Raw genomic sequence first — 24,241 nt, 5'->3', positions numbered from 1 at the left:
AAAGAAGAGTGCTTAGGTGCTGCAAGAAATATAACACCACAGTGTAAAAGTGCTACAAGGGGTGTAAATCCAGGGTGTGTGGTGGGGTGCACTGTTAATTTCCAACACTTTCGTGGGGGTGGATCTCCTCCTATACCTTCATTTTCATTGATGATATATTTAGGAAACACATGTTATGACCTGTGAAATACAGTAATTCAACATGATTACAAGTACACTTACTTCCTTGTCTTTCTACACTTTATATGTAAGTTGCAATTTGTACTTATAACGTAACTACCAAAGAAACATTTAATTGTGGGATTTCATTCACGGAAACACCCTTGTAGGTACAAAGGGTGCTCCCATTACACCTCATCAATGAAATATAGTTGTATTGATTATCATAATATAGAAGTGCAGCATTTCATGCATAGTAAACAAATTTCCTTTAGCACAATGTAAAAGCATTTATGCAGCTATTGTTTGGAAAACCAATCCACATATGACCGAATTTGACAAAATAAGGCTTACACGCACATCCTTTTTATGACTTTGAAGTACCATAACTCATTCATTATGTAGGAGTATGCCATTAGTTTCGAATTTTGGACTGGTATTTTACTATGCTATGGAAGGACTTTGTGCAAATTTTAGGCCAATAGCTTGCTGAGTAGTCAAGTTACAGCTGGTTAAAGTCAGAAAATTGGATGTGTATAGAAGCCTTGTTTTGTCAAATCTGGTCACATATTTATTTTAGAAGTTTGAGATAAATGGTTTAGATTTAAAATTGCCAAAGCACACATATGAAATTACACCAGAGATGCATCAATTTATTACCTTTCAGATACTTGTAGTATTCCTGCCAAATAAGAAAGAAAATCAGATAACTTTAATGAGTGAGCTAGCTAGCTCACTACAGTAAAATGCATATTTGTGCATACAGTATGTAGATAATGTCTTGATTGGTGTTCAGGGGCTGTTTACAGCACAGTCAACAAGTGCAGTCAGTGATATGCATGAAATGTACTTAGGTGGCCATGGGGTAAGTAATATGTAGGAGATAATAGTTCACATTTGCTGTTTAATGAGGCAAATTTGAACTATCATCTCCTATACATCACATACACCACAGGAGTTCACGCTATGTACAACATGTTTGGAGCATATCGCATACACATGACACTTTTTGTGTAGTGGAGGTAGAATCACAGCTGCTCACAAAGGAGTGGAAGGTGGGCTGTAGAGGAGTGGGAAATAAAGACTGCAATTGAAATCCAGACATGCATGAGGTTACAGAGCTGTGCTGGCTAAGTGCCTGGTATATATGCAGCAAAATCAATTATCAACACAGAATAATATGTTGGGAATCTAAAATAGGCCATCCACCAATTCCTGTCAACCCAAGACAGTCAACCTTACCAAGGCCAGAAATTTCCATTAAACTTTTCACACCACCTGCACCATTAAAGCCAGCATCAAGTAGTTTGAGCTTAAAACCATGAACTAGTATGGTAGTATGGCTATATGCTCTGGTGGTATTTGATTTTGTCTGATGTGCAATTTGTATCAGTTTTGTAAAATCTGATACTATTAATAGCTACTATTATATTTCACTTGAAACTGCAGGTGTTTATCTTGCATGATAATTCAGGGCAGGTGCTTTTGTCATGGGGGCCGATAAATCACTTGGCCCATAAATAAATTGCAGTCAAGTGTTTCTGCCATACTTCTAACAGTGTTAGTAACTGTATGCGATTACATGTACATTATACCCTATCATGAGGTGTTAGATCTCTGTTTAGGGTTTCCAATGAACAATTAAGGGTGTTTACAAAATGGTAACACCCAATAAATGTGACTATAAACCTCTTATGGTGGTTATTATTTTCAGGGGTGTTGCAACAACACCCCCTTGATTTTTAGAAAATCATAGGTGTCATGGTAGCACCTAAGTTTTAACAGTGCGGTCAATGTTACTCACATGGTAGGTTACGAGATTTTACTATACCAGGCTAGTCAGGTTTCTTTCTGCCGAGACGAGCTTCTGTGCTTCGAGAGGTGGCACTCGGCTACTTTGAAGCTGAGCATATTTCTATGACCATGGTGGAAATTACACTGAAGCAGGGGCGGATCTAGGATTTATAAAAGGGGGGGGCTAACTCAAGGTACTAATCTCTTGGGTAGAGATGTGTGAAGCATGCTGGAACTAGGGGGGTCTGGGGACATGCCCCCCCCCAGGAAAATTTTGAAAAATGGATGCTAAAATACTGCAATTTGGAGACATTTCCACATAAAATTCATAATATTTTCTGCCTGTAGATATTTTATATACTGCCTTTAGATTATAGGTATGGCTCTCTGAAACATTTTGCTAATGGAAAAGTTTGGGTAGGCACAGACAACCAAGTACATGATGCACCCCTCTCACAATTGCACAACACTGAATAGGTGCATGTTAGAATAAGAATGTTGAAAGTGGAAAATTTTGAAATTTGAACAATACCAGATTGAATCTGAGAGCATTTTCAGTGGAAATTGTGTACCTAAATTAAGTATTGCCATACATATTAACTACACAAGTAGATTAATGAAGCCCTTTAAACAGACCAATGCACTTCATTGTATGTATAGGTGCAGGCAGATTTGGAAAAATTCCATAACAGAACCAACTACATGTTTCCAGTGAATGTTCTATTAGAGTAGTTAGCTGACTGCTCTATTAGAGTATCTCGATCCTGTACACCTCCAATGCTGATCCGGGTCCTTGTTGCATAAACTTTAGCATAAATCCACTGAGAATACCTTGGAAAGATGTTTATAAGGTGAGTTTATGAGTATTTGTATTATTAGTGATCATATACTTATGCTAAGACAAAATTTCATTATAATACTCAGCATATTGATCAAGTAAAGCCTAAATATGAATGGGGGGCTTCAGCCCCCAAAGCCCCCCCCCCCTGGATCCGCCCCTGTGAAGTTAGTTCTCGGGATGGTTTTCGCGTGTGGCCTTTATCCATAGACATGCAAGTTACTCCTAGTCTGGCGCGGCCGCTCCTTTGCATAAAGAGGAAGGGCTTATAGCTGTAAAAAAAGTTTGAGCATAATATAGGTGCCTGAAAGCATCAAGCATAATGCTAGCATAATAGGCAGAATAAACATGTCACACTGTAAGCAAAATAAAGCAAATATGCATGCCACTGAAAAGGTGGACAGAACAGTTTGATGCCGCAGTGGAGCCGACATAGTTTTTGACATGACTATTATTATAGTTTGCAATGCAGCCAAATTCTTAATGTACAACGAGTGTCAACTTTTACAGTTGTTCATAAGCCAAAGTTTATCATTATCCATTATAGAAAGTAACAAAACATGGGAACTGCAGAAAAATTTGAGCATATAATTATGGCAAAATTTTTGAGCACTACAGCATAGCATAGTAGGAAAAATTAAAAGCATAATAGGCTGGTTCCTACCTCCATGCAAGGCTCCAAGAAAAGATTGAGATTGTACTCTAATAATAATACAGGTTTTTGCAATTGAATTCGTCGCCTTTGCAATTGAATTCGTCCCGTTTGCAATTGAATTCGTCGGTATTGCAATTGAATTCGTCCCGTTTGCAATTGAATTCGTCGGTTTTGCAATTGAATTCGTCGCTTTTGCAGTTGAATTAGTCGGTTTTGCAATAGAATTCGTCGCGTTTGCATTACAATTCGTCATAAACAAAACGGCTCCAAGAAACCAACCCGTTCATTAAGAGATGAACTATTTATGCCTTGGAGAGTTACACTTGAGACACTAGAAGGTAATTGAAGCTGGTAGTACGCGAAGTTGATAGCTGTCTGACAAGTTAATTAGCTTGCTCGCGAGTGACCACACCCATCGCGAATTGCGTAGTAGAGTTTGGAATGTTGTTGGAGAGGCTGTAGAGGAAGAATTATTGCCTTATAAAGAGTTGTTTACTACTGTTGTACTTGAACAAGTTCTTGTAGCAGCTGCTACATCATGTTTTCATGTTTGCTCCAGCTGCCATTCTTGTTATGGACGAATTTAACTGCAAAAGCGACGAATTCAATTGCAAAAGCGACGAATTCAATTGCAAACGGGACGAATTCAATTGCAAAAGCGACGAATTCAATTGCAAACGGGACGAATTCAATTGCAAAGTCGCCGAATTCAATTGCAAAAGCGACGAACTCAATTGCAAACGGGACGAATTCAATTGCAAAGTCGCCGAATTCAATTGCAAAAACCTGTAATATAGAGCAGTCAACTACTCTTACAGAACAGTCACTTTCATGAAATCATAAAGTAGCTATATACCTAATTAATTTGCATAATAGTGAAATATTGTCTAATCAAGACTCACGGTAGTGAGTCGCGCGGCCAAGAAACTACAAAGCGCACGCCCAATTAAAAGACGCGCGGCCACTACTACGTGTAGGGCCGGTTTCGCAATATTAGTCCTAGATTACGCAACATCTCTCAATAGATTTGTATTGCGTTACGTGATAAAAAATCTTTAGGAGTCGTCATCATCATAGTTTTCTTGCGACCTCGCTAAAATAAAAAAGCAACCATCGCAAAATAAAAAATAGGCGTATTTCACTTTATTTCTCTACCTTATGTTACAACTACTGTCACGTTATACCAGTCAACATAGTCGTGTTTGTATAGTCCATCTAGCACTGACATTATCCAATCCTGGTTTGCCTATACGCGTATTTTCTTCAATCAAACCTCTAATCCCTACAATAACTTTTAAAGGCACGACGTGGACACAAACTCTAATGCCTGATAAACAAGTTGTGACAACGTGCTGGACCGTAAGTTCCCTAGGGATGGCGTTTTAAGCAGAAATCTTTTAAATTCCATTTAGTGCCACACCCCATGCGAGCGTTTATAAATCGCCAGTTGTCTTATGGTGTGAAGAACAAAATCACTAGCGAAGGTGCCTTAAGCATACTCTTCAATTCTCTATTTACATGTAATTTTTAATAGATTAACCACAAAGGCCGATAAGGTGAATACAAAAGGTAACAAGCCTTTAGGGGTTACCACCTCTATGTAGTGTTTACCATGTAGTTTGTGTTGTGGCTTTCATTAAGTATTATGCACACACAAATGGTGCAACAAAATTTTGTAATGGATTGCTCGAATGTGGTTGGTGTTGTTGTGGCTCGAATGTGGTTCATGGTTTGCCAGTGACCGGCCATGTATGAGTTGGGGTTGTTCCACACAACTTACACAATATTCAAATTTCATGATGGCAATTTCTTGCCATATGGTAAACATACAACAATGTGTAACAACGTTAATCAACATCACATCAAGACTTGACCAAAAATAGTTCCAACAATAGTGATGATTTCTTGTATGTCAGCATGACGATACTGAGACCTGTAAAAGAATAAGCAGGCACTGAAGTTAACCTTAAATTAAACACTCATGTAACTGACCTGGAACATTGGTCGTAACACAAAAAACACTTGTTTTGATATCTGATGACACAATCCAGCAGGCACTGAATTAAAAGAGAATGTACAAAAAATCAATATGCCGGGCTGTATCAATAATGTAGCATGGATAATCAAAATGAACAAAAATTATATCTCAGGCTAAGTGAATGAATAACATAACTGTTGGGTAAGCATGTCAAACCTGAACATTAGGACATTAGTCAAACAAAAGTACGCTATCACAACTTGGTCATAATACAATGTTTGTACCACTGGACTTCACACTGGTTGCCCAAAAATTGTGCCATTCCAGGACCACAGCATAATTATGAAACAAACAGTTACTACAACACAGAAGGCTTACTGTTGCACTGTCTACACTGATATACCATAATTTAAAAACATAACAGGTAGCTAGGCATTAAATACAATAGACTTAACATCTGGGTACTAGGAAAAAATCACTAACATCACAACATGTAAACTGACCTAGAAATTAACACCCTTGATGCCACTACAGTCTACACTGGATATTTGTTTGAACCCATCAACACTATACCCGATACATCTGAGTAGACTGACCTGCAAATTCACATCACTAGTATACAGTGATAATTGATAACTACAAAAACAACAATTGCAATAATACAATTCTTCTGTACGTCAACTGACCTGAAATTCATGACACTCGATACCGAGACCTGTAAAAGAATAAGCAGGCACTGAAGTCAACCTTAAATTAAACACACATGCAAACTGACCTGGAACATCGGTCACAACACCAAAGACACCTGTTTCGATATCTGACGAAACAATCCAGCAGGCACTGAATTAAAAAGAGAATGTGCAAAAAATCAATATGCCAGGCTGTACCAATAAAGGATGGATAATCAAAATGAACTAAAAATATATATATCCCATATGCAGGTTAAGTGAGTAACATAACTGTTGGGTAAGCATGTAAACCAGAACATTAGGTCATTGGTCAAACAAAAGTACGCTATCACAAACTGGTCACTGATAATTGATAACTACTAAAACAACAATTGCAATAATACAATTCCTCTGAACGTTAACTGACCTGAAATTCATGACACCTGTATCTTTGTTCTTGCATGGTCTCAACTTACATATGTACCATGATCACATTCAACTGCTAGTGGATAAACCAGTATGACCAGATGGCCTGCAAAAACCAACAAGCAGGTGTTAAATACAATACACCTAAAGCCTGGAATATGAAAAATATTATATAAGCATTATTCCACACTGATATAGTAATAGATTATAGGACGTTGTGGAACTTTCCTAAACGTGTAAACTTGAACATGAGGACAACTGCATAATCTGGACACTTGGAATTGTCCAATACCTGATGAACAAGTTAGTACTAATGACATTCACTTCAACATTTTATCCCAGCTGGGTGAATCTCTTGTAACTGAGTAAAAAGGTGTTTATTTTCCACCTGCAACCAAAGTTCTACATTTCAATCTGTGGTTGAGTGTACATAAACTGACCAGGAAAATCAGTATGCCATAGCCGGGGAATGGAAATGGTTCCTTTCCTTCTGTTGTGACATTACTTACAGCTGACTGGTAAATGATCATCGATGTCCCCGTGGACCCCAACAATGAGTATATCAATAACTTCACAAGTTGGAATGAATTTCCTTTCAACATGTGGTGGAATGAATTTCCTTTCAGCATCTGGTGGACAGGTCCATAAACCCTATCGCACAAACACGGTGAATCAGTGTGTGGCGATGTGACACGTTACACAAACTTCACTCCTCGTTTCGTTAGCATTCAAGACCGGCATATATCATAGAGTACCTCGATCAGTATTCTTGCAGTCTTGACTCTTACTTCTTCAAGCGTTGCTCAAGCGATGTAGTTTCTCACGAGGGGCTCGAGTTTCTCATTAAAGTCGAGCCGATTATTAAAAGTACGCCTCAACATCTAGTTACATTCTTAATCCATTCAATTTAAAACCACGTATCACGAGTGTCCGCTTAAGGTAATTAGGGACTTTCCACGAGATTTCCCCTAAATAGATCACGTGTTAGTTGTCAATCCGGTGGATTCTGGTGGTATACATGGTTCAACAATGCGGTAAGTGTACATATGCTGTTAATAATTGTTTGTGCACTGCTAAACTAAGTTATTTTTGTGTGATAAGCATGCTTGAGGAAGGGTCTGGGGGACGACACTAATGTTTTGACAGCAGTTGATAATGGCCAGGCAAAGAACTGCGAGAAGAACTACTGTGATAGTGTGATAGTAGGGAAAAATTCCCACCCCTATAGCTCTGCCTAGGGGCATTATCTACAGCTACTGTATTATGTTGCCGATATGTACATCCGGGCCAAGAATAAAGGTGAAAGTGGTAGTAAGGCTCAATCCTATTATTCTGCTGAACAGGCAAGGGAGTCTGGGACTCTCGGGGCATGTTCCCTCAGGAAAGTATAAGTACTACAACTTTTTTGTTTTAATTGCTTCATCAAGTATAAAAATTTCAGTCAAAAGGTGATGATCGAGGCTCTGGTCTTATGCACTGGTTGGAGTGGTTGTATCGATACTGCACTGTGGCAACCTTGAGGGGTTAGTGCTGGCATTATCCTTGGCAATACTATTCCATCTCCCCGAGTCTTGATGATTGAGTCCTCCATTCCTTTCTCTGCTGCTCCAATCCTGAAGTTGTGACCACAGTCAAAAGGTGACGATTGAGGCTCTGGTCTTGCATCTATACTGTACTGCAACACCCTTGAGGGGTTAGTACCGGCATTGTCCATCGCAATACTGTTCCATCTCCCATATACAAGTCTTGATGGTTGAGTCCTCTATTCCTTTCTCTGCTGCTCTAATCCTGAAGTTGTGACCAAAATAATAAAAAATGATTATAACATGATAAATGATTATGGTGATAACAATTACAAATGTATTTATAGCTGTGTAGCAACTGTAAACTAATTAGTTACTTGCAAGTTTAATTAGGTGTCTGAAGCATTTAACATGCACAGATATGAGATATTTGTCACATGCAGGCAGTAAAGATAGATTTACTCTAATAGAACAGTCATACTACACTGTAAATTCATACTTCCGAATTTATGGTGTTATGAAACAATCATTATTATGTATGGATTTTACTGACTCTCCAAGATAATATTCTGCATTAATGTTAATTGCTCATTTCCAAACAAAATTACCTTTTAAACCAAATGTAGAGTCTATCACTGACAAAAATGAGTGATATCCACCCCAAAAACACCTTCGCTGTAAAAAAGGCGCGCCCAAGAAACTACAAATACCTGGAACCCAATGTAAAAAAACAAAAAGAAAACAGCTCAGCTGAAGTGAAAAGTAACTGGTAACTTAAAGAGCTGATATCTGAAGCGGCCAAGAATACAATTACTAAAGTTTAACCCATGCAAGAACACCTTGGCTATAAAACAGGTGTGTACATGAAAGTAACTGGCAACTGAAATGGCTGATATCTGAAGCGGCCAAGAATGAATGGTCATATACAACTGATTCAAAAATTTAACACTGAACCTTTATAATTCAGCTGTGTTCTATATTCACTCTTGCTGCATCGTAAAGTAATTTCTTTTAACTCTAATTGGCTGGTAATTTGGCCGCCTTTTTTTGCTCTATTATACTGACTATTAAAAAAGGCGGCCAAATTACCAGCCAATTAGAGTTAAAAGAAATTACTTTACGATGCAGCAAGAGTGAATATAGAACACAGCTGAATTATAAAGGTTCAGTGTTAAATTTTTGAATTAGTTGTATATGACCATTCATTCTTGGCCACTTCAGATATCAGCCATTTCAGTTGCCAGTTACTTTCATGTACACACCTGTTTTATAGCCAAGGTGTTCTTGCATGGGTTAAACTTTAGTAATTGTATTCTTGGCCGCTTCAGATATCAGCTCTTTAAGTTACCAGTTACTTTTCATTTCAGCTGAGCTGTTTTCTTTTTGTTTTTTTACATTGGGTTCCAGGTATTTGTAGTTTCTTGGGCGCGCCTTTTTTACAGCGAAGGTGTTTTTGGGGTGGATATATATATACCTGTATATATATATAATATATCAGAGATTCTATAATACCCTCATGGATAACATCAAACTCTGTACTGTAAAAGCATTGTTAAAGCTGGCCACCTCACTCTCATCACCTGTGGTAGCCATAAGACAAGAGTAATTTTGTTACACATTATATAGACAAAATTTACATTATTTATTGTTTAAAGTGCATATTTTGTGCTGTATATATTGTCATGACTATACTCAAGTAGTAAAAGTGAATATCCAGTTGATGGGCAATGATGAGGAAGGCAGCTGGCTGATGGAAGCTCTCACCAACTATGGAGATCTTTGGGGGCATTTACTCTCCTGCTCTGGCTCTTATCTAACTGTTAAGAATGTTAAAGGCTGCATTCAGCCACACATATCAAATACGTATCATTGATGAGGTAGTGACGTGATGGGCATTGATACAAGACTACAATAATAAGCTGCCGGCTTTGGCTATATTTGATGCACTTTGTATATGTAAATATTTTTCCTAGCTATGTTGTTGTCATGTGGGAGACACAATGTTTAAATAACCATCCAGCACATTTAAGCACAAAGCTTTATGTATAATAATTATGTGAGGAATTATTAGTTTAAATGCAAAAATAAAAGTAGCTACTGACTAACACTTGTTACACCGATTTGTATCACATCATAAAGATCTTTCAATTAAATGCCGATGACAAAGTTTATAATTTAGTTTTAATGTTTGAGTTTGTGTTGCTTTGATTATAGCTGCAATGTATCCTTGTGTTTCTGTGTTAAATAGGTGATATACCTTTCACATGTTGGTAAGTTTTGGTGGGTTCAAGACAAACTAGGGTTGACCCACCATTGATGGGATTGATTTGCTCCAACCCTAAATATTGTAATTTTCCTTATTTTTATTTCTGTAGATATTTTCATTGTATTTTTTGGGAATGTGTTTTTGTATTTTGTGAGCATTAGTGTAGCATGAGTGTTTGTTGTAAGTGTTTTGTAGCTACTTTTTTTCTTTAACTCTTGTAAGGAAGAACAGCTACAGCCGATTGCTGAAATCTAAATAAATCAAACCCTATGTATATCTCACCTCAAACTTACTAAAAACTTGTACTTGTTACAGTATATGATTATAAAGCCACTGCAATCAAATGATATAAATATGTATAACAAACACTTGTAAGCTATGATAAATGTTTGGAGGATTATTGTGATCACGAGTATATATTGTATACTCTTGTTGTGATATATTGTGAATTTGCAACATAATTTTGTAACATATAAAGTGGATATTGTACAATTATAATACCTATAGCCACTACTGGTTAGTCTGTTATACCTGGAAAGTTATTCTTAACTGTGAGCATGTATGCTTATATGGGTTATGGAGTGTTAGCAGGGCCGGAGGAGGGAAAATTGAGTTGGTCAGGCCATTGACTATAATGTTGAAATTGCTACTATATACATGCCAATGAGAGAGGAGCTGTTGCACAGTGTGCGAAGCACGATCTGCGAAGTGCGAAGCACGAGCATTCTAGGGGGTCTGGGGGCATGCCCCCATAGGAAATTTTTGAAAATTAGACACTAATATATGCAATTTTAGTGACATTTTACTGCTAGCTAGCTATATAAATATGCTCAAGCCTATCTGTTGTTCTTCAGACTTTCTATACTATATGTAGACCTGACATACAGGGGTAAGGGAACACAGCATGAAACTTGCTATATGGTTCATTTAGTTATAGCTAGCAATTAGAAGTTCAAGGGGGGCCTGGGGGTGCAACCCCCAGGAGCTGCAGAATTTTTGCAATTTAAAGGTTTGAAATGCCTTAAAATTTAAAATTGATGCTAAATTTTAAAGTAAAACTAGCTAGCAACTTGCAACTTTCCCACCAAATTTCACAGGGAACCCATGCAGCATGGCCTCCTTTAGCTAGGATATAATTACTATACAGTGAATTCACACAGCTACAATAAAAAGCTACACAGCTACAAAAATACAGTATACTACTATACTGGTTTGTATGAAGTGAACGGATCATCACGTAAATATACTGGTGGACAGTCACGAGACTAATCAGTTTTCAAAAATGGCGCGATGTGGGTGAGGAGAGTTTGCTCGGTATCTCGACAGGACGAGTGGGTAGTTGAAGAGGAGTGATTTCTACTCAACATCTCATCCAGATGGCCACCATGTAATGTATGGGTATACAGCTTCTTGCCACGGAATGAGTCGTCTGGTTTGTCACTGCCAGCCCTTCCGTGCCCAGTAAAAGAAGCCAAGAGAGACCAGCCAAGGAATGCTAATGATTATTTTATGAAGATTGAATTGTGATATAAGTGTGCTGGTTTAGAATCAAAGAAGGCACCTGCCTTACACGTGATAAATGCCAACTGTCAGCACACGTGATACTGTACGTATAGAACCCACAATCATTTCTGTACGAAACGATACGAATGCTACGCTGTACTGTAAGGTAATTTGAGATATTATACGTGTAGTTCTGTGCTTTATAGTTAGGCTGAGAAACTAGGTAACTACTCGTGTCATGCATTTTCAATAACAGCTGTAAAATGTACGTAGCTACATGTAGATGTGATCGTCCAAAGATTGCATGAGAGTAATGTAGTTAGAGCTGGTCAGCTAGTTGGTTCAACTCCAGATTATTGGTCCGGCTCAGGCCTGACCAACCGGACCGTCTCCTCCGGCCTTGGTTAGTTATCATTTATCACTTTATATACAATACTGTTTATCATTTTCAGTCAGCATTGCCTTCAAAGACAAATATCAAGACACACGGTAGTGTGTCGTGCGGCCCAAGTAGCCGGCGCGCCACACCGTGAGTATATTTACAGGAAGAAAGTAAACGCAATTTTAACACCCTTGTAGCTCCGTGATTCCTTATCCTATTAAACCCAAATTTGCTACAGAAATGCCGGCGAGGTAGGGGAGTCCACATCGTAGTACCAAATTTGAAGAAAATTGCTCCAGCCATTTCCGAGATACGAGCGGCCAAAGTTTGGGTTTTTTTTCTTCGTTTTTTTCTTCTACTTCTTCTTATCGCACACTTTGCAAAATCCGCAATAAAACACGAATGCGTACTTGGATCGGGCTGAAATTTGGCACACTTAAAGGGCTCATTAAGGCGAATCTCAGTACCAAGTTTGGTAGCAATCCGATGAACATTCACGGAGTTATGACCGATTATCTGCGTAAAATAAGGTCGAAGGTCTGTCACGCCCACAGGGTAAACCGCTTGAAGGAATGAGCTGAAAATTGCTATGTAGATGGAGTAACCATCGTAGGAGTGCCTTTTTGTGGTTTGAAAGGAATCCAGTTAAAGGCCATCGAGATATGACACAAAACCCAACCTATGTCACAATTACGCGATCGACTTTTATGAATAAAAAAACTATTAGTTTTCACGCCTACCAGCCAAACCACTTAGAAGAGTGAGCTGAAAATCGGTGTGTAGCTGGAATAATTATCATAGAAAGTCCTTGCAGTAGTACAGAAGAATCGGATTACAAACCACTGAGTTATGATTCCAAAGCCAACTACGTGTAGCATATGCGAGATCGAGATACTCTAATAGAACAGTCACCCTAATAAAGCATTCAGCTACGTTTATAACTTACTCCATTATAGAATTTCTTTGGCATTGCAAGTTATTCTGTAGGGAGTTCAGTTACAAACAGTTAATCTTATAGACAATTCAGCTACAAGCAAGTCATCCTGTAGAGAGTTCAGCTACAAATATGTTGCTGTAGAGATTCAGAACATTATAAGTCACACTGAAGAGAATTCAACTATAAACAAGTCACCTTGTAGAGAGTTCAGCTACAACAAGTCATTCTGTAGAGAATTCAGCTACAAACAAGTCACTGCGTAAAGGGTTCAGCTACAAAAAAGCTACCTAGTAGAGAGTTCATCTAGATCAGCTACAAACAAGTTACTTTATGCAATGATCAGCTACAAGTAAGTCACTCTGTAGAGAGTTCAGCTACAAACAAGTCACTCTGTAGTACAAACAAGTCACCGTGGAGAGAGAGTTCAGCAACCAATCAAAAAACCACCATGTAAAAGAGTTCAGCTATACAAACAAGATATAACTTTATAGAGAGATCAGGTAGAAACTTAACAGATGATACTGTAGAGAGTTCAGCTAGAAACAAGTCATCCAGACTGAGTAGAGAGATCAACTAGAAAACATCACCTTGTAGAGAGTTCATATACCCTGCAGATAGTTCAGCTACAAACAAATCACCCTATAGAGAGATCAGCTAGAAGAAGTCACCTTGTAAAGAGTTTAGCTACAAAGAAACTACCATGTATAGAATTCAGCTATGAACAGATCATCCTGTTGAGAGTTCAGCTAGAAACAAGTCATCCTGTAGAGAGATCAACTAGAAGAAGTTACCTTGTAGAGAGTTCAGCTACAAAGAAACAACCATGTAGGAAGTTCAACTGCAAACAAATCAAACTGTACAGAGTTCAGCTACAAACAAATCACCCTGTAGAGAGATCAGCTAGAAACAAGTCACCCTGTAGAGAAATCAACTAGAAGAAGTTACCTTGTAGAGAGTTCAGCTGCAAACAAACCATCATGTAGAGACTTCAGCTGCAAACAATCACCCTGTAGAGAGTTCAGCTATGAAAGGATCACCCTGTAGAGAGTCCAGCTAGAAACAAGTCATCCTGTAGAGAGATCAACTAGAAGAAGTTACCTTGTAGAGAGTTCAGCTACAAAGAAACAACCATGTAGGAAGTTCAACTGCAAACAAATCAAACTGTACAGAGTTCAGCTACAAACAAATCACCCTGTAGAGAGATCAGCTAGAAACAAGTCACCCTGTAGAGAAATCAACTAGAAGAAGTTACCTTGTAGAGAGTTCAGCTGCAAACAAACCATCATGTAGAAACTTCAGCTGCAAACAATCACCCTGTAGAGAGTTCAGCTATGAAAGGATCACCCTGTAGAGAGTCCAGCTAGAAACAAGTCATCCTGTAGAGAGATCAGCTAGAAGAAGCTACCTTGTAGAGAGTTCAGCTACAAAGAAACCACCATGTAGATAGTTCAGCTGTAAACAAATCATCCTGTAGAGAGTTCAGCTACAAACAGATCACCCGGTAGAGTTCAGCTAGAAACAAGTCACCCTACAGAGAGATCAGCTAGGAACAAGTCATCCTGTAGAGAGACCAGCTAGAACAAGTCACTTTGTATGTAGAAAGTTCAGCTACAAAAAAAATCACCCTGTAGAGAGGTCAGCTACAAACAAATCTCCCTGTATAGAGATCAGCTAGAAGAAGTTACCTTGTAGAGAGTTCAGCTACAAAGAAACCATTATGTAGAGACTTCAGCTGCAAACAAATCACTTGTAGAGAGTTCAGCTACAAACAAATCACCCTCTAGAATGATCAGCTAAAAGAAGTCACCCTGTAGAGAGTTCAGTTACAAAGAAACCACCATCTAGGTAGTTCAGCTACATACTAGTGACCTTGTAGAGACATCAGTTACATTGTAGAGAGTTCAGCTACAAAGAAACCATCATGTAGAGAGTTCAGCTGCAAACAAATCACCTGTATAGAGTTCAGCTACAAACAAATCATCTGTAGAGAGTTCAGCTACAAACAAAACTCCCTGTAGAAAGGTCAGCTAGAAGAAGTCACCTTGTAGAGAGTTCAGCTACAAAGAACCATCATGTAAAGAGTTCAGCTACAAACAAATCTCTCTGTAGAGAGATCAGCTAGAAGAAGTTACCTTGTGGAGAGTTCAACTACAAAGAAACCATCATGTAGAGAGTTAAGGTGCAAACAAATCACCTGTAGAGAGTTCAGCTACAAACAAATCTCCCTGTAGAAAGGTCAGCTAGAAGAAGTCACCTTGTAGAGAGTTCAGCTACAAAGAACCATCATGTAGAGAGTTCAGCTGCAAACAAATCATCTCTATAGAGTTCAGCTACAAACAAATCTCCCTGTAGAGAGATCAGCTAGAAGAAGTTACCTTGTAGAGAGTTTAGCTATAAAGAAACCATCATGTAAAGAGTTCAGCTGCAAACAAATCACCCGTATAGAGTTCAGCTACAAACAAATCTCTCTGTAGAGAGATCAGCTAGAAGAAGTTATCTTGTAGAGAGAGTTCAGCTACAAAGAAACCATCATGTAAAGAGTTCAGCTGCAAACAAATCACCTGTATAGAGTTCAGCTACAAACAAATCTCCCTGTAGAAAGGTCAGCTAGAAGAAGTCACCTTGTAGAGAGTTCAGCTACAAAGAACCATCATGTAAAGAGTTCAGCTACAAACAAATCTCTCTGTAGAGAGATCAGCTAGAAGAAGTTACCTTGTGGAGAGTTCAACTACAAAGAAACCATCATGTAGAGAGTTAAGGTGCAAACAAATCACCTGTAGAGAGTTCAGCTACAAACAAATCTCCCTGTAGAAAGGTCAGCTAGAAGAAGTCACCTTGTAGAGAGTTCAGCTACAAAGAACCATCATGTAGAGAGTTCAGCTGCAAACAAATCATCTCTATAGAGTTCAGCTACAAACAAATCTCCCTGTAGAGAGATCAGCTAGAAGAAGTTACCTTGTAGAGAGTTTAGCTATAAAGAAACCATCATGTAAAGAGTTCAGCTGCAAACAAATCACCCGTATAGAGTTCAGCTACAAACAAATCTCTCTGTAGAGAGATCAGCTAGAAGAAGTTACCTTGTAGAGAGAGTTCAGCTACAAAGAAACCATCATGTAAAGAGTTCAGCTGCAAACAAATCACCTGTATAGAGTTCAGCTACAAACAAATCTCTCTGTAGAGAGATCAGCTAGAAGAAGTTACCTTGTAGAGAGAGTTCAGCTACAAAGAAACCATCATGTAAAGAATTCAGCTGCAAACAAATCACCTGTATAGAGTTCAGCTACAAACAAATCTCCCTGTAGAGAGATCATGCAGCTAGAAGAAGTTACCTTGTGGAGAGTTCAGCTACAAAGAAACCATCATGTAGAGAGTTAAGGTGCAAACAAATCACCTGTAGAGAGTTCAGCTACAAACAAATCTCCCTGTAGAGAGATCAGCTAGAAGAAGTTACCTTGTAGAGAGTTCAGCTACAACAAATCACCCTGTAGAAAGATCAACTAGAAGAAGTTACCTTGTGGAGAGTTCAGCTACAAAGAAATAATCATGTAGAGAGTTCAGCTGCAAACAAATCACCTGTAGAGAGTTCAGCTACAAACAAATCTCCCTGTAGAGAGATCAGCTAGAAGAAATTTCCTTGTAGAGAGTTCAGTTACAAAGAAACCACCATGTAGAGAGTTCAGCTGCAAAGAAATCACACTGTAGAAAATTCAGCCACAAACAAATTGCCCTGTAGAAAGATCAGTTAGAAGAAGTTACCTTGTAGAGAGTTCAGCTACAAAGAAACCATTCTGTAAAGAGCTCAGCTGCAAACAAATCACCTGCACAGAATTCAGCTACAAACAAACCACTCTGTAAAGAGATCAGCTCGAAGAAGTTACTTGTATATCGTTCAGCTACAAACAATTCACCCTATAGAGAGAGCAGCGAGAAGAAGTCACTTTGTAGAGTGTTCAGTTACAAAGAAACCACCATGGAGAGTTCTGTAATAAATATATGTATTATACATATAATTTGTACATTTACTGATAAAATCAGAAATATTTAAAGTACATCTGCTTCATCTTTTCTTCTTCCTGTGGAAAAGAAAAAAAATAGGTTAAAAAAGTCCCAAAGCGGCCGGCTTTGGGGTATACAAATACAAAAAGAAGTGAAATCTAATCCAAAACAGCCAGCTGTAAAAAAAGTGTGCGGCCCTCAAAAAGGCTATGGTGAAAAAAGATGTGAAATCCAAGGTGGCGGCCAAGAAATGGCTGTGATGGTAGGTTAATGGTAAACATTTTAATAACGGCAATTTAGATGAATTTTTTGCCAAGAACAAGCGGCACAAAAATTCACCTGAATTGTTGTTATTAAAATTTTTACCATTAACCTACCATCACAGCCATTTCTTGGCCGCCACCTTGGATTTCACATCTTTTTTCACCATAGCCTTTTTGAGGGCCGCACACTTTTTTTACAGCTGGCTGTTTTGGATTAGATTATTCTTACAAAAGCAAAACATTATAATACAGTTTGCATGTGTTTGAGTATTTGTGCATGCGTATAGAAACAAAATTAATGCAAATCTGCTGAAATAAGATACACACAGCAAATGCAACTATACCTAGATGGTAATTGGTAAGAATGATGCATATAGTAACAGTGTTTTAAAGTACGTACATACGTACATGTAATGAAATGTTTTCACAAACTATTTGACACTCTTAACAAGGTCACACAATAGTTATTACAGCAGTGTGGTGTGACCAAACTGAGAATATGATGGATTTGACTGCATCATGACATGTTGAGATCTTGTTGCATGTACCTGACTCCTACAAATGACACCGAACAATACAATATATACAGTGGGAAAACATCAAATCATAGAGAACAGTCTTCACTGTATATACATTACAATATGATTGTTATATTAGTAGCTACAAGTATAAGGGAAAACTAATTATGAATTTTAAAGGAAAAAAGTAGGGGTCACTTATACACTTGTCAATACTTGACATTCAACCCCTACATCAGTCTATACCCAAGACTTTAAGGATGTTGTGGAGCTGGTTTTTAGGTGATATTTTGGCAAGAAAAGAGAAAGATCCAAACCTCCATGATCCCTAATAAAACAGCTATAGACTACCGTACTGTATGATACTTTAGTATAGTTCTGCAGTGAGTTAGTCATCAGAGACTCAGAGTTTATTATTCCTGTATTACATACTAGCACTGGTACCTGCCCTATGGTGTAGGACTGTGGCAGCTATCTAATGACAAAAATTTCTACACAGCATTGGAAACCCAAATATAAAACATAAAACATCACTTGTCTATACTTTGTCTTAGTTTAATGTAATTATGCTTCAAGGCACTCATTCAGAAAATGTTGCACCAATAATGGTCAGAATCAAACTGTAGTATATTGTGTATACCTATAGTGTTTACCATACAGGTACAAATGGTGCTAGTAGTAGTAGTACCTGTCCTATTATGCACGCTATATGTGTATATACACTGTTAAAATGAAGAGTAACTACAACTCTCAAGGAGTTCCCAGTGTAGGGAGGATTTAACACCCCTGGAGAGTAACCATTACTCCAAAGGAGTAACTGGGGAGTAACACATGCTCTGAAGGTGGTGTCACTTACTCTTCAGAGTAATGGTTATTCTCTTCAGAGTATTGGTTACTCTCCATGGGGTGTTAAATCCTCCCTACACTGGGAACTCTCAGAGTGGTGGTTACTCTTTATTTTTAACAGTGTGGGAACTCTTCAGAGTGGTGGTTACTCTTTATTTTTAGCAGTGTATGTAGCATCATTTGATGACATTTAAAATGCTGACAACAAAAGACAAGAATTTGTGCATACCGTTGTAGTACCTGCTTCACAGTGCAGCACTTGCCATATTGTGTATGTTATGTGCTAAATGTGCAGAGCCATCTCTACATTAACTAAGCAATGGGAACCAAGCATTAAACATCTGTGCCATTTGTAGCATGCATGGTGATGTCACTTTTAAAGAATGTGAGGTGGGTGTAGCTCTAAGCTAAACTTTATTTTATCCCACATGTTGACCAGGAAGGGAACCAGAAACAGTGTTGGGCAAGTTATTTTTTATAAGTAACTAGTTACAGATTACTTACAACTGAACTATTTAGTTATAGTTACATATTACCCATAAAATAAAGTAACTATAATAATATTACATATTATATTTGTGTCCACAGCCTTAAGCTATCACGTGTGAAACTACCACCTTATCACGTGACATGATTGCATTGTTGCACAATGTGAAAATCTTGGTTATAAGTAAGAAGCTGGTGAATAAGCTTCATTCAGTAGGCTTTGTTACTTCGTTGTAGCTAGGCATTACTCAGTGGATTACTAGTAACTTCGTTACTTGTATATAGTAATAATATTACGTAATATTAGATTCGTTACAGTAACAATATTACTTAGGTAACGCGTTACATTTGTAAGTAAAGTAACTTGAGTTATATTACCTGTTTTTATAGCGTATTTCGTTATATTACTTAGTTACTACAAAAGTAATAATATTACGTAACGCATTACATAAGTAACGCGTTACTCCCAACACTGACCAGAAACATATAATAAACTTTTTGTGGCCTAAAGTGAAACAACAAAAATGGGCCAAAGCACTGAAGCAATTAATGTTAGCTTATATAATGTACTAAAACAATACTATCTTGTGATCACCTCAACACCTTCCTTAGTAAAGTATAAGCTGTATTGATTGCAAGGACAAAAACACTTGGAAAAAAACAATGTTGAAACAGGTGTCCAGTGAGAGAATAATGGTATGGTATGGCATATACATATGTGCAGTACATGTAACAGAAAAAAGGTGTAACCAAAAAGGTTGCTAAATCAAAGTTGTAACAAAAAAAAGATTGTTGAAGCAAAAAAAACAACTTGTAATCAAAAAGGTCAAGTAAAAAGAAAAGAAAGAGGCCATGCTATCACTGGGGTTAGATCTAGGGAATGAACACTCACAAATTAAACGCTCAACCGCTTTTACCAAATGTGATCTGTGGTTTATCCATGCCTTAAGTTGTTTATAAAGGCCAGCTTAGGTTGAATGGAAAGCTGTTTACTTGTGGTTTGCATGTGGCTTACAGAAAGAATTCAAGCGAATTTTTGTCTACACCCTTGCACTAATCGCGCTGTAAATGACAAACGATGGCAGTTAGAAGTTTCATTTAAAAACAATGTAATTCTTAGCTATAGATGACGAACACTTTGTTTGACACAGCAACTGCTTTGATACATGCATTGGTTAGCAAGATAATAGTCTAATGTCAAGGGAATGTAGACAGACAGACGGCTTTTCAGCTTTATATATTATACATAGATATAGATAACACACCATATATATATTACATGCCATGCAGTCATATATAATACTACACATGTTCTAGCTGGTGCTTGTTCCTCGATTATTTGAACACCAAATCTGACTATTCATTTGTATTCTATTAGAGAAAATGTACAGTGGAACTCTGTGTATAAACTAGTGGACTTCGATTATCAGAACATCTGTGTACACTTATGGCTGACTCTAGGAACAAATGTGCTTGGATATAACCATATACGCATGCAGGTAATCCAGCTCTATATTATATGTTTTACCTCTATGAATATAATACTATTATTAGACTGTCATGGTTTATACATGTTGTGTGTGATGTGCTCATGTGTTACAATATTACACTATATATTCTAGTTCTGACCTAATAAAGAAGATGGCCACACTAGGTAGGTCACTTTGTACACATTTAGGGATTATATAATGGCCAGTTACACAGGTAACCTTATTATATGGTGACCTGAGTAACAGTACAATGCAAAATTTTGGTGAGATAAAATTTTGATGATTTAACTAGAGATAGAATTTGGCAGGTAATATTTTGGTGAATGCCTTAATTGTCTAGAATTGTAGTTTCTCTATTTAGTTCGCTAAATTGGACATGAATTTATTAGCTATTATTTCAGTTTGCCAAAATTTTCACCTGCCAAAATTTTGTATCATATGGTATATCACAATTGAGGCATACATGAGACTCACGGGTTAAGATATGAAGGATTATCCTGCAGCTTCACATCAGTGTTGAGGACATAGTCATAGTCATGTACAGTGTTTGTTGGACTATAATAAATAACAACATATTATAACCACTTGTGTACATGGTATATGTAATAGATCAAACTTTATATAACAGATATTTTGAGAGCAACAGAATTTGATGAGATTTTACTGATATGAGGTCTGTATATGGATGTTAGAAACCGTCCTTTAAATAGAAGTTAAAAGTACAATATCCATTTTTGTTGGAGGGTTCTTTAGTAGAGGCTGCATTTTTTCAATTGGTGCAGTCCTATTACAAAGACCATATAGCTGTGAAAAGGAGTCTTTCAGAAATAAGCTATGCAATAGAAAAGATGTGACATCAAAAGTGTCAGTAAATGGCTGCAATTTATGTCAATAAATTGGTAACAATAACATCATATAATCACTGCAACCTTTTTGGGACACCATCGACCCTTTGATATCAAGGGTGGATCAGCAGGGGGTCAGGAGGGGGCATGTTCCTTCTTTTAGATTCGCCACTAGATATCACATCATTTTTACGAGACTGCACTCTTTTCACAGCTTGGCTTTCGTGTATACAAGCCCTGTGGCCGCTTTAGTGATTGCCTTTTTATTCAAGATAGATATATTTTTAATTCCACACAATCGGCTAAAGCCATTCTTCCTTGCAGGAGACATTACAATACAACTACAAAAACAAACACTACAGTTAGCTACAGTTATAAACAAGACAACACATACACAAAATAATCATTACAAAAACTATTAAAATGGCGTTTGCTAATGGTATTGTGGAGGGAAGTTGGTACACTGTTCCACCAATGGGATGATTTATATCTAAAGAACTACTGCAAGAAGGTATCAATATGGAGACACAAAAAATGGCTTAATCCTAGTATGATAATGAGTTTGGGTGCTACCAAAGTGCATAAGTGGCTCCAAGGAAATACAACTAGTATGATGGTACTGGTGGAACATTAAACTTTTCATAGGTTATTTTGTATAAATTTTAATCATATATGGTGTGAATTTTAATGACTCCCTATACTGTGACTGGAGTAACCACTGTAGTGTATTATTTACATTTGGTTTTTGTGCTATAGCTCCTTGATCTTAGATCTGGTTTCCTAAAATAGGTTTGTGCCTTACTAGTTTACTGAGGTCTGTAAGACTAAACAGTTAAGGCAGTAGGTGTGTTACACTAATAACTGTTCACTTAGAATGTCTTAGTCACATGACATAGTTTTGGTTCCATGTTCTGATTTCCATTTGGTTTGTACCTTGTAGGTCAAAAAGAAATTCTCCTATTTTATGTAAGTGGTAGGTATGACAGCAAATCATACGTTTTTATTGAAAATGGCTCCAATCCTTGAACTGTAAAAACACTGTATTATGCTCCTACTACAGTACCCGCCAATTAAATATGAAGAGAATCACACATTTTTGAAGAACAGATTTAAAAATATAAGAAAATTTAATTAATTTAAAGGCTCATATCTTGGTGATGGTAGTAATAAATGTGTCTTCGCTTAAGAGAATTTGCATGATTTTTTTTTCCTGACATTACTGAATTATGGATGTCCATGTATATGAAAATTGTGTTTTTGGTTCCTGTATAATGCACACTTACACCTAACTGACTTTCCCTGGCCACACAACACAGTATTGTGTGTGTTTTAATGCATCAAGGCTTGTTTCTAACTGACAGTAAACCTAGCTTGAAATTATATTTTATAATCTTTCAATTTGTATCATTACAATTGATATCGTCAGTTATCAGATGTTTGGTCTGTTACCGTGATTTGGTGTACTCAAGGTTGACTGTTCTGATCAAAAGGTGCCGAACAAGGTTACTGGTAAATAACTTCGTGAATAACACAAAACTCTGTTACAATGTGCAATGAGAGGTGCTTTGGTATTAGATGACCACCATACAATGTTGAATGTATACAGTTGCACGCAGCATACATTTTTTACTATAGCAGCAACAGACTGTACACAACTCACTTTTCAGAGACCTTGAAACTCCTTAATGGAAAACATAAGACAGTAATTACAGTGTATCATGAAAACTATTACATCGTGTATGAAGTGTCATATTGGCTTACACTACAGGTTTTGCCTGCTGTACATGTCAGCCCCCCAGTGGTTAGCTGACCACAAAAGATATGATAAACAACCTAGTAAACCTGGTAACTAAATAAAGACTAGAGCTGAAATATATATCAAATTTAGTATTCAAATAGTTCGAATAATAACAAGCAAATAACTCAAATAGTTTAAATATGTTATTTTGTTTGAATTATGGTGACTTAATTAATTAGATTTGTAACAATTGTCTGTTTTAATTCGATAGTAGTATTTCAAGTACACTACTACAATTACCTTTCGCTACCTAAATAAATTTAGAAATACAGTGTACATTAATTAAAAGTAAAACTGAAAACAGCTTCTAAAGTCCAGTCAAAAATACCAAAATATACTACCATTTTCTAAAAGTTTTAATTACTTTGTATTGAATATGTACTGAAATGATAACATAGTCCAAACAAATCAAATGTTTGTTTCAGCTCTAATAAGGTCACTTATAAACAAGAGTAGTTCCATACAGGTATACACACATGGTCCTGAAAGAGACATTAAAATCTGATCTAAACACTTCAGACATGTGCACCCTCAGGACATATTGGAGTAGGTATCAATTCTGTGTAGGTCCCACTGCAAAGACAATTACTGAGGCATAAAGAGCAGAAAGTTTGGAATGAGGAAACTCTTGCAGGTTAGCTATATACAGCATGATTGTGGCAAAATGATCACAGAATTGTTTTCAGCAATATGTTGAAGGAGTTTATTTTGGTATTAAACTTTCCTTCCATTCAGCTTTGTTAACAAAAAAATACAAGTTATTATGGGGGAATAGCTGAAAATCAGTTTGTACACTTCCATCGTTAAAAGAGTTATTAAATCGATGGTGTGTGGAAGGCATAATTATTATATCAGCTGTAATGATGTTAA

General features: G+C 37.3%; 1 protein-coding gene and 1 long non-coding RNA gene across 5 annotated transcripts in view; both read right to left on the bottom strand.

Annotated features, from left to right (window-relative positions):
* Positions 1 to 5,222: 5,222 nt before the first annotated feature.
* On the bottom strand, positions 5,223 to 7,563 carry LOC136241056 (uncharacterized). 4 transcript variants are annotated; one of them, XR_010694139.1, is made up of 7 exons: positions 7,224 to 7,563; positions 6,959 to 7,169; positions 6,520 to 6,906; positions 6,200 to 6,264; positions 5,928 to 6,139; positions 5,439 to 5,503; positions 5,223 to 5,379 (listed from the first exon to the last, which is right to left on the bottom strand). It is a non-coding gene; the product is annotated as an uncharacterized lncRNA (long non-coding RNA). The 4 variants fall into 4 exon arrangements; XR_010694141.1 differs by having other exon boundaries at positions 6,520 to 6,624; positions 6,811 to 6,906; positions 6,959 to 7,300; XR_010694129.1 differs by having other exon boundaries at positions 6,200 to 6,469; positions 6,959 to 7,300.
* Positions 7,564 to 17,634: 10,071 nt separating this feature from the next.
* The window catches only part of LOC136241025 (contactin-6-like), a 118,144-nt gene continuing 111,537 nt past the window's right edge, over positions 17,635 to 24,241 (bottom strand). Inside the window, exons 13-14 of the mRNA XM_066032217.1 lie at positions 21,203 to 21,283; positions 17,635 to 17,943 (exon numbers count right to left, since the gene is read on the bottom strand). Coding sequence (XP_065888289.1) covers positions 17,856 to 17,943; positions 21,203 to 21,283 — 169 coding nt within the window. The 3' untranslated portion in view covers positions 17,635 to 17,855. The remainder of the gene's footprint in view (positions 17,944 to 21,202; positions 21,284 to 24,241) is intronic.

Source organism: Dysidea avara, chromosome 1, assembly GCF_963678975.1.
Source record: "Dysidea avara chromosome 1, odDysAvar1.4, whole genome shotgun sequence".
In the NCBI taxonomy this organism is placed as follows: Eukaryota; Metazoa; Porifera; class Demospongiae; order Dictyoceratida; family Dysideidae; genus Dysidea; species Dysidea avara.
Note: the sequence above shows the minus strand (reverse complement) of the source record. Positions and strands in the feature narration are given on the sequence as shown.